Source organism: Chionomys nivalis, chromosome X, assembly GCF_950005125.1.
Source record: "Chionomys nivalis chromosome X, mChiNiv1.1, whole genome shotgun sequence".
NCBI classification, from domain to species: Eukaryota; Metazoa; Chordata; class Mammalia; order Rodentia; family Cricetidae; genus Chionomys; species Chionomys nivalis.
Genome location: NC_080112.1, coordinates 2,484,308 through 2,494,888, shown reverse-complemented (window position 1 = coordinate 2,494,888; position 10,581 = coordinate 2,484,308). Strand labels below are relative to the sequence as shown.

The window sequence follows — 10,581 nt, the reverse complement described above, 5'->3', positions numbered from 1 at the left end:
TCCTTCAAGGATGTTGGAGTCCATGTGTTGCTTCTGAGACATGCAGACTCAGAGTGGGTAGGGATTTCAGCTGAGTGTTCAGCAGGACACAAGCGTGAAGTGCAGGGACTTGGCTCCAGTGACCCCATTGGCCGTCAGTGGGCTGGTGTCTGGGTTAATGAGACACCGGTGTTGGGCCACTTGGTTTGGGGGCCGGCCCAAGCAGTCCTATCCTGGGGGCAAGAAGTCATCAGAAAGGGCCGAGACCCAGGGCTACAGGGCTGTGGAGAGCGCTGCATTCAGACAGAAAATCGGGACAGAATGTGATTGGATGTTGCGGGATATCGGTGTCATCCTCCTCCCTCCTCTTGGCTGCAGCACAGAGAGTGCCAGGACTCATGGCCACAGCCTGTGCAGTCCGGGTCCCTGTTTCCACTGCGACCACGACCTTCTTCTCGGTGTCTTTACTGTCTGTGTGCACCAACATTTCAGGAGTCGTCCCCAGCCCCGCAGAGCCCCAGGCATGTCAAGCAAGGAGCAGAAAGATACAGAGAGAAGTGCCAAGCGCCCTAGGGTTGATCAGAATGTCCCATCAGATGACTTGCAGAACCCAGGTCGAGTCACCCCCGGTAACAACTGATATGGGGCATATGGGTGGGGGGATCCTAACCGAGGGGGGACATTCTGCTGCTCCTTGACGGGTGGAGCACCGGGGTGGCCTAGTACTAACCGGGTCTTTCCACGGAGTTCCAGGTGTGGGTGTGGGGATTCGCGTGCTGAGAAGTGATTCTCAAGCACGCTCTGGGTTTCTGTCCCCAGCCGATGTTCTTCCCCGTGGCTGAGGTGCAAGGGAGTTGGCCTTGGCCAACAGGCCTCTGAAGAACCCGTGGGCCACGGTGGTTTTCCTTGCAAGGCTTGTGCAAGCACAAGTGCCTGCTGTCCCCAGACTCAGGCCTAGTTGAATTTCACCTGGGTGGGGCTGGGGTGGGTCATGAGTTCCTGGAAGAGTACTTTAAAACTGCCCTCGGCGATGGACTCTGTGGACCCCAGACTGAAGCTGTTTCCCACGTGGGACCGTGAGAACAGCACACTTCATTCACAAAGGTTTTTCCTTTCTTCTCGGTGCAGCAAACGATCCGGCGGCTGATACCAGTGAGATGGGCGGCTGTTCCTCAGGATCAAACGTGCAGGAGGCCAGGTGATGTCTTAAAGAAACTTTGGCCTGACCCAGGAGGGAGTTTCAGTGTGGTTTTGTGCAGAAACTTCTGCCCTTTTCTGGGAGACGGCTACAAACGGAGAGTTTGGTGTTTCGTGAAATAAGCCAGCGCCAGAGACGACAGTCAGCCGTTTTCTCTCGTTTGAGGATCCCAGATTATAAATAGGTCCATAGAATGATATCACCCGAACAACTCAGAAGGGAGACTGGGGAGAGGCAGGCAATGGCCCATAGAGGGGAAGGTTTGAGGAGTAGAGGCCGACTCTGGAGGTGGAGTATGGTCACGTGGCACGAAGGTTGAAGAGACACTGTCTGGGTAATAGAGGAGGAGTAGCGGGAGGGCATTGAGGAAGGAGGAGAGTGAATACGGCTGCAGTTCACGAAAGACGGCTGGGCACACCTTCATGAAACCCGTCAGTGCTGTACAGTGAATGGGCTCCGGTAAGCATGTAGTATACAAACCCCTACGCTGTCACAACATAACACAAAGCCGCTGCTGGCCGAGAGGAGACTCTTTGTGGAGCCGAGTGCAGTTGGGCTGGGAAGGCCAGGGATGCAGTTTTCATGAGTCATCCAGCACCCAGCCTGAGGTTGGTTTCCCGGGGATATGGCTGACTTTGAGTCACCCACGCTCCAGTAAGTAACCCTTAACCGTGTGCCCATATGTATCTGCAGTGAGCTCTTTGGTTCACTATGAAAACCTGAACAAAGGAATAAAACCAGTGACCCGGGAGAGGCAAATCCGACTTTGCCTCACATGAGCGCTGGTCTCTCCGAAATCGCGTGCCTCGCCTGCCTTTCCTTCAGAGCGAAGTTAGGGTGTTTGTCCTCAGTTAAGGATTCTTGTGTGCATTTTCCACAGGGAGCCTGTTCAGAAGAGGAACCGGGATTTCAAAGGTGTGTTTGAGCAGGTCTTGCTAGTCCAGGAGCTTTCTTTCCGACCCTACAACTCACGCGTGGTGAGAACGTGGTCGCCAGTCAACAGGAGTCTGTTAACAGTTCTGTCGCTCAGGGGATGGATTTTTATCATCATTATTATTAATTTTCGGAAGAGTAAATTGCCATTGTCGTCTAGGGGCTACCTTTAGCTTAACTTTTGACCAGCTGCTCTGAACAGGGGGATGTTGCAGCTGTCACTGAGGCGGGGAGGGGGGGGAGAGTGTCCTGCTTCCTGCATTGCCCTGGACATGATGGGCAAGCAGGTTGATCTCTGCTTTTTATCTTACTGCACGAATGGTATGTGGCATTTCGGCAGCTGTTTTTCACCTTCTGAATTAAGTCACTTTTCTGGCTTTCCAAAGTTGCCCTCCTCCAGGAACCCCTGCCCAGGAAGGGCTTGGAGAGCAGCATTTAGGCCGTACACATCCATGAGCCTGTCAGGGAATGGTGAAGGCAGCCAGGCCGTGGCCCGGCAAGAAGAGTGTGATGGCGTGCGAACATCAACATCGCGCATGCCACACTAGCTTGTGGTCTGTCGTCCACGGTAGCCAAGTCAGAGTACCACACGCCCCTCAAGCTGAGACAGCTTTTTTATTACTTGTGTAGGTGACCCTAAAACAGCATTACTAGAGAGACATCGTCAGTTCTTTGTCGCTGTATAGAGTCAGTTCATGCAAGCAAGGATGCCCGACAGCATTCCTTCTTTGTGGTACAAATGAACTGCTTGGTTTTTGAGGTTTCCAGAAAATGGTTTGTCAGTGGTGGTCACTCGTCAAGGCACGATGCCCCCACTTCTGCATTGGTAGCACAGAGGAGGTAGAGGCGGGAGAATCCAGAACTGGAGGTCGTGCTCGCTTCCCCCTCAGGTTTGAGCCCGGCCTGGGCTACGCAAGACGCGGTCTAAAATTTAAGAAATTAAAAATAGAACAAAGAACAAAATGAACACCAGATCTGTACATACTCCTTCCTGTTACGGTGTAGGTGGTATGTCAGGGATGAAAGAGCTCCCCTTCCTGTGGATATTTGATTTAAAGTGATACCATTTCCTTTGTCGACTAGGGGACATTACCCGGGCCTTCCTGGCAAAGAGGAAGCAGTTTGAAAAGGATATACATGCCTCTTTCAGAATCCTGAATGCAAACCTCCACAGTATTTTCAAAGCGCAGCAGAAGTCAAGGTAAAGTTGTGACCGACCCTCTGTAAAGGAAACCTGTACAGCTTTGGCTCTTCCTTCCAAAGTCACTCCCGCCTGCCATTGTGACACCGTGCTGAGTGGAGTCGCTAATGGGACCTAGGTAGCACTGCATTTTTCTCTGTGAGCTAGTCCTGTCCATAGCTGGAGGACCGCCCCCCTCGTTTATGCCGCTCAGGTGTGTTAGCTGCAGCAAGACTGGTAAGAGAACAGTCCCTCACTTCTCAGATGACAATACAGATAATGTCCTGTGAGGAAGGCCCGGCGTCTGTGGTCCTCAAAACTGTACCTTTTAGGATGTGCCATCGGCGCTCTCTTTGGTAAACGTCGTCCCCGTGTGGGGAAATGGTTCTGTGCACTCTTTGTGTGTGTGACTCCGAGAAGATGAAGGGTATGTTGCCCTCAGTACACAGGCTTGGGCTTTCAGGTTCTCTAGGTTACTCCATAAGGGGAAGGGAGGATGACTCTAATTTTAAGCCGGAAATGCCATCTTGGGAAACGTGTGCCTCCGAGCACCCTCGCTGTGCGAGAGGGAAGACGCACAAAGTGATGACACCGGTAGCAAATTAAGACAAGTTCTTCTGGGATGAGAGTGATATTTCTGCCTCTGAGGAGACAATTTAATTCATGTCCCCTTTCTCTTTTGCGCCTGCCTGTTGTCTCAAGATGTGAAGTGTGTGCGTCCTTGCCGTAGCCTCACACGGCGTGACAGTGCTCAGTAATTGTGACTGTGTTTCACAGGCAAGAGCTTCACGCCATGCACTCCCAGATGTTTGAGTCCCTGCATCAGGGGTGGCTGGACGATGTGGAGAGTTCAAGGGAGCAAGAAGAACACCTCGCTGTGAGTGTCGCTCTTCGCTTGGAATAGAGCCACCTTGTCTGTTTCCGACGTGGCAGGGCTTTGATGCTGCCTATCGACGTGGAAAGGGACCCGACAGGACAGGAGGGCACATGAGCATCGGGAGACAGGGAGGGTGGTGCTTGTGTCCCCGAGAGACTGGCCGTCCTCTCCAGCTTGCTTCTTTTTCTGTGGAGGGGTGGTGTGGTCATGGCTTAGGAGCCAGCATAGGAGGGAGGCGGAGTAGGCACTGCTTGGAGAGCGCAGGAGAAGCTATGGGCTTGGGTGCTCAGAGGGAAAGCTATACCATCCGCGCAGGGCAGATGCCAAAGGTGCAGGACAGGGTGAGGGTGCGGTCCCAGGTAGACTTCTGACACAGTGACGAGGGAGGCAGAGTGAGAGCAGTCCCTGTGGCTGTGGCAGAGCAGGTGGAGCCTTAGCGTTCAGAGGCAGCTAAGTGTTCGTGGACACAGAGTAGTGCTGTCTTTGAGGAGTCTTTCATCCTGATGGGGGACAGAGCGGTACTCCCAAAGATGCTGACTTCCAAAACTAGGGAAGCAGAGCCTGGAATCTGAGGGAGATGGAGACAGATTCCAGTCTGGCGGTGAGGAGCGTGTTCTCCGGACCCCGCTGATTGCCATGCAGCCATAGTCCTGCTGCTTGCTCGTCATGAAAGCTCAGAAAATAAGTCACGTCCCTGCCTCAGTTTCCTAGGCGGGTGAAAGCAGACCCGTGAAGAATCCCCGCCTTTCTAGACTTTGTGTATTGAGTGGTTGCAGCTTTTGACGTGTTGCTGTGGAATGTTTGACCACAGGAGCTGCACTATGTTTGCTATTCGTCTTCCCTGCCCTTCTTATTAGGTCGATAATACAGTTGATGGGATGATGTCACACTCCGGGGAATGACTGATTGATGAAGAAATTTTTTGGGAGGGTGGGAGGGGGAAGGTTGGGAGAAGGGATTCCTTGGAAGCTAGTCCGTGCCCTCGGTGTCTTAAAAATACTTTATGAATAAACAAAGGAACGTTTTGTGCTTAATTTTGGCGAGTGAGGTGGGAATCCACAGATGAGGTGGGGCTTATGTCAATTTCAAACTGAATAATGATTTTATAGGATTTTTGCACCGGCTAGACGGCCTATCTCCCTCTGTGACAGGTCAGGCCTTGTTATGTCGCTTTTGGCACTGAAGGGCATGTCTTCAAACGCGTGCTTGAAATGTCAGCACACAAAACATCACGGGAAGCGATTTCTGTGACTGGCAGCAGGGTTGGATGTTCAGTTGTACTGACATTTTGTCATTATTCTCCTATGTTTCAGCTTATAACTTGGAAGCAGATGAAGATTTTACAGAAAGCTATAGGGGATCACGAAACCACGATTGGAAACGCTAAAGATTTATGTGACACATTTTTGAAGGTCTGGTAGATTGCACTTGTCAACAGAACACACCCTTATGCCATGCCACGTGTCTATAAAAGGAGAAGACAGATTGGCCCTTTCTCGGCTTGTGGGAGAAGTAATTAGTTTTGCAGAGCATGATCACACTCTCTTGGGAAAATTTTCCCCACACCTAGGAGCGATGCTAAGGTTTGTTTGACCTGGGAAGCTGATGACAGTGTTGGGGGCAGCGTTCTAGCACAGGAGCTGGTGATGAGAGCTCTGCTTAGAAAGGATCACAGCGCATGGCAGTGATGAGTTATGGACCTCCGGTGACATTGCGATGGAGATTGGCACGTCTGGGGATCCTTCTGGTTTTCTCTGACTGTTTGGATTGGACAGATCAGTGAAATACACAATGGGCAAGGGTAGCTTTTATTTTCTTTCATACATTTATAGTCTTCCGGCATTAGCATTGTTCTCCAGTGTTGGCAGTCATGCGTTTCAGCGTCTACCCCAAGAGATGTGGGAAATGGAAAAACTGGTAGAGGGTTAGTCCTCTTTGAACTGCGAGCTGGCAGTTCTACCCTTGCTGAAGCTCCAGGTCCTAAGTGACCTCTGTATATCCAGGGACTGAAGCAGCCCTTCAATGGGAATTCTTTTTGATGCTCTCATTAAAATGCTCTGTGAAAGATCTCTCCTCAGACCCGACTCAGATGCCCTATCTAAAGTGCTCCATGTGTCATAGTAAATTGAATGTTTTCAGGATGCTGGCGAGAAGCTAGGTCTGTCTTCTCTGAGCAAGTGTGAGTACCCCTGTTGGTACCCTAGTGAATATTCCTAGCAGCCCCGTGTACTCCAGGAATGTGCCTATAAGCCCAGAGTGGTGAGGGTAGAGAGAGACAAAAGGATCCCTGGGGCTTGTGGGACCACCAGAACAGTCAAACTGTAAAGCCTCGTGTTTCGTGAGAGACCCTGCCTCAAAACTTGATGTGGTGAGGGGTTCTGGAAGGCGCAGGTATTCCCGAGTGCACACTTATGCTTGCAGACATGTACACGTGAAGGAAATCACTTTGATTTTTTTTTTTTTTACGACCTCTGGTCGCCATACTCAAACACGCGTACATGCACACTCTCCTGCACCCCCATGCAAGCAGAAATATAAGTTAGTATTCAAGACCTTGAGAGCCACCTACATACATCTAGGCCTTTAGGAAGAGCTTAAGAAAGGGAACAATGCGGCTCTCATGCAGCTGAATACTGCCTGGGAGCCTGTTGGAAGAGCCACGCAGAAAGGCTCACTTCTAACTGTGAGTGCTCAGTGTGAGCAGCAGCAGTAGCTCAGAGGGAGCCTTGTGACTGGGTTTCTCTGGCTTCCCAGGTGGTCCCTTCTGCCCTGTGCTTCTTCTGCCTCTCTCGCTCTCCCTCTGCTTTTCCACCCAGGCTTCCCTCCTTTCCTAGTCCTCAGTTCTGCCCCTGAGGGACTGTTGTCCTGAAACACGGCCTTTCCCTCTCCCAGATTTCCCAGTGGCCTTCTTGCTTGGTTCTCTCTGTTTCCTGTGTCCTCTGCACAACACACCCTACCACACACACACACACACACACACACACACCTTCTTGAAAGCTTCACTGGCTGCTTGCTTCTGTCTCTCCGCCTTCCCTCCCAGAGTACCAGCTTCCCCTGAAGTGACTCCCATCGCCTGCCCATGCTTTGGTTCTGTTTTGTGCCCAGAAAGCACCATGTGCGCTATCTTCCCTAATGTTTTTACTGCTTGCAGTCGCCATCTGTGTCCTTTTCAGCCGCCAGCCCAGCAAGCTCCCCTTCCATACCCGTGTTCAGCTAGTGTGCAGGTCATCAGTTCCTAAGCTGCTCTGGACCCTGGGAATAGGGCAGGGACTGGACAGGCGTTTTGCCCTTTCTGGACAGAGGGCGACACACTTCTTTCTCCTCTGTGTCCACCCCTGCAGTGTCCTCTGAGAGAACAGAGGGATTTGAGTCCTGGCTTGAGCTTTCCTTAGACCGAAGGGTCGTGGGATTGCACACTGTGTGTACTTCGGTGAAAATCACATTCTACGGGCATGGCAAATGGCTCCTTCCTCTGGGCCCATGCCTCACCTCCCAGGTCTGCCCCCCGTGACCTTTTAACATCTCTCCACCCATTTTCCAGAGAAGTCCCTTTGCTGTTCTTGTCCCACAATGATACCACCTTAAAATGGGCGACTGGAACGTTTCCTGAAGTGGAGTAACTCTTTAGATGTGCCGAAGTAGCCACTGTTCTTACTCTGAATTCCTATCAAGCATCCTTTGGATATGCAAAGTCGGTTCTTTTAAAATTACATGAGGTGAGGTGTCAAGCCAGACTCGAGTGGAGATTTGTTCGTTCGTTCGTTCGTTTCAGAAAGCCAAGGACTTGCATGAACATGGCAAAGCTTTCATTGGTGGCGAAGAAAGTGAAGTGAAGAAGGAAATCTCCAAGGCGCAGGACAGAGTTATCATGGAAAGTGTAAGTCGTGGGTCTGTAATGCTGTGTGCCTCGGGATGGCTTCCTAAGGGCAGAGGTGGAATAATGATCCCCTAACTCTCCGTTTTCCCACAGCAAGAGCAGGATGTGTCGGTTGTTGAAACGTACCTTCAGTCCCTGGTCCTTGACAGCTGTGAAGAAACCTTCTGAAGCTCACCTGGAGGAGGCACAGGGAGCAATAGCCGTGCCCAGAGGGTGTTAGTAGTAGTCCCTGCAGCTCCTTTCTCTTTCCTTTGTCGGTTAGAAATGAGACTGAGACTCTGTTGACCATGAAGTGAACCCCAACAGTTCTGTGAGTAGCAACATTTAAGTGTGGACCCTCCTGACCCTGACATTCTCCCCAGCAGGGCCAGTTACATTCAGGAAGCAAATGTCATTTGATTTTACGACAGGCTGCTTTGGTTCTCTGTCAGCTGCCCAAAGTGAATGTTACCTTGCTTATTTCAGGAAGAAATAAACAACGGTGGGGTCCGCCTTTCCGTGCTTGCTTTCATTCATTCATGAGGTCACAGAGCCAACTGCATTGCAGATGGGCCTTTACAGGAAAGCCAGCCCCACCTGCTCACTCAGACGTACAGTAGAGCACAACCCGTAGTTTCCTGCTCAGAAGCGCTAAACTGTTAACACGGTTCCCGAGGCAGAGCCAGATCTTCACGTGTTGGCTTAGAGCTTGCAGTGGGGCTCTGGCATTTCCCAAAGACATCCAGACTCACTTCTGGCATTATTCAACACTGGCTGGAAGATCCCTGCCCTTCCCTTTGGTCAAAAATATTTTACCTGTGAGTGTGTGCATAGGCACTTACAGCTGCAGTATTTTAGGTGGGTGTTTCCACGAGCATTTTCTAGTGCTCTCTTCAGAGTTTAATTTTACTCACGTAGTTCTGCGTGTGCCTGTGCGTGCGTGCGTGTGTGTTTGACTCTTGTGTCATTCTCGTACTCTCGTACTCTTGTCCTGTGCTGTATCTTTTGAAGGAATCCCGAGAATCTGTGTTCAGTACATTTGACACTTACTTTCCTGGGTGTGTACTTGTTGAGTCTTTGTGAGCATATTCCGAGTGTGTGTCGGTACCAGGAAGGTCAGACGTTAGGCTCAGTTCCCCTAGGGCTTGAGTTACAGGGGGTTGTGAGCTACCCAAAGTGGGCGGTGACTAGCTGAATCCCAGTCTTCTGGAACCACAGCTGGAGCTCTCAACCATGGAGCCATCTCTCCAGCCCTGTTCAGCACACTTGAAATTGCTTGACCTTTTACCCGGAGTTTGTGAGCTAAGCCTATTCTTTGTGTAGATTACAGAAATGAATCTATGATGGAGAACAAAAGCCTTCTGGGAGGGGAGAGAGGAAGGATGATCACATTCTCCTGTCCTTCCCGTCATGTGGCTCTGCCTACCACTCTTTGTCCCAAATTTTCATGGTGAATTCTTTTCTAGTCTTCCTTTGAAGGCCAACCTGATGGATTTTTTTTTTTACAAAAATGTTACGTGTGTGTGTGTGTGTGTGTGTGAGTGCACGCGTGCACATGTACACAGGTAGGACAGAGGCTAGACCTTGGGAGTGAGTCCTGAAGTTGTCGGACCTGGAGATTGGACCCAACTAATCAGGCCTGGTGGAACATGCCTGTTCAGTCATCTTACTAGCCCATTGCCTTTACTATCACATCCCTCCCTCCCTCCCTCCCTCCCTCCCTCCCTCCCTCCCTCCCTCCCTCCCTCCCTCCCTCCCTCCCCAGTATTCCCTGTCTCCTCTTGTGTTTCACCCTCACCCCTGCCGTGTGTGCGAGTGTGTAGGGCAAAGGTTGACACTGCATATCGTCTGTAACCCCTCTTTTCCCAGACAGGATGTGATATTTATTACTGAGCATGATTTAGTAGGGTAAAGGGTAGCACCACAGTAGAAGCCCTCAGGAGTGCGGGGCCCGCCAATACCCATGGGACCAGGATTGGTGATGCAGCAGACCCCTCGGCCATCAGGAACGAGTCACTTCTCAGCGACTGTGTCTTCAGATCAGTCTACATTCAGTTTAGTGAAGCCTCACCTCTTTGAGATGTGCGTCTAGAGAGAGACAGACAAAGAAGAACTCAGTGAGGAGGACCAGGGCAAGAAAGTGGGAGGAAGGGACTTGATAACACCACTTGCCTCTGGCAGCACAGAGAGCTTGGACTTGGCTTTACGTAAGGCCTCCATCCGACGTTCCTTATTCTGAGGCGTGATTCAGGTGGACGTGATGGCCTGGACAGTGAGACCCCTGGCCGTGGTGACCTGAGGCTTCCCTAGGGCACAGCGTATACCTGTCTGGGGCCTAGATTGGAGGCGACATTGAGGTCAGAGCTCGAAGAGCCTTCAGAAGATTGTCTCCAAGGTCCCTTCGGGGAGCCCATATAGGCAACAGGGTGAGGTCACTCCAAACGAGTGTGCTGTTGGCAACCATTGCACACCAGGCCCCAGTGAGAAGGTGCTGGCAACCATTGCACAGCGGGCCCCGCTGAGAAAAGGGACCTCCCGTGCAGCTTAGTTGGCTGCAG

The 10,581-nt window shown here is 51.3% G+C and overlaps 1 protein-coding gene and 1 pseudogene across 1 annotated transcript; one reads left to right on the top strand and one right to left on the bottom strand.

The window, feature by feature from the left end:
• The first annotated feature begins 482 nt into the window (after positions 1–482).
• On the top strand, positions 483–8,538 carry LOC130868034 (X-linked lymphocyte-regulated protein 5C-like). The gene is made up of 8 exons (XM_057760265.1): positions 483–608; positions 1,108–1,177; positions 2,058–2,092; positions 3,194–3,311; positions 4,068–4,167; positions 5,481–5,579; positions 7,940–8,044; positions 8,138–8,538. Exons 1-8 carry the CDS (start codon positions 503–505, stop codon positions 8,210–8,212), a joined length of 708 nt encoding a protein of 235 aa, XP_057616248.1. The 5' UTR covers positions 483–502; the 3' UTR covers positions 8,213–8,538.
• Positions 8,539–10,405: 1,867 nt separating this feature from the next.
• On the bottom strand, positions 10,406–10,581 carry LOC130868718 (small nucleolar RNA SNORA70; annotated as a pseudogene).

Bases quoted from the DNA above. Each gene is read 5' to 3' on its own strand.
- LOC130868034 (XM_057760265.1), top strand. From the start codon at position 503: ATGTCAAGCAAGGAGCAGAAAGATACAGAGAGAAGTGCCAAGCGCCCT. The intron at 1,178-2,057 runs GTGATGTCTTAA...CATTTTCCACAG, and splicing joins TCAAACGTGCAGGAGGCCAG to GGAGCCTGTTCAGAAGAGGA. The intron at 4,168-5,480 runs GTGAGTGTCGCT...CCTATGTTTCAG, and splicing joins AGCAAGAAGAACACCTCGCT to CTTATAACTTGGAAGCAGAT.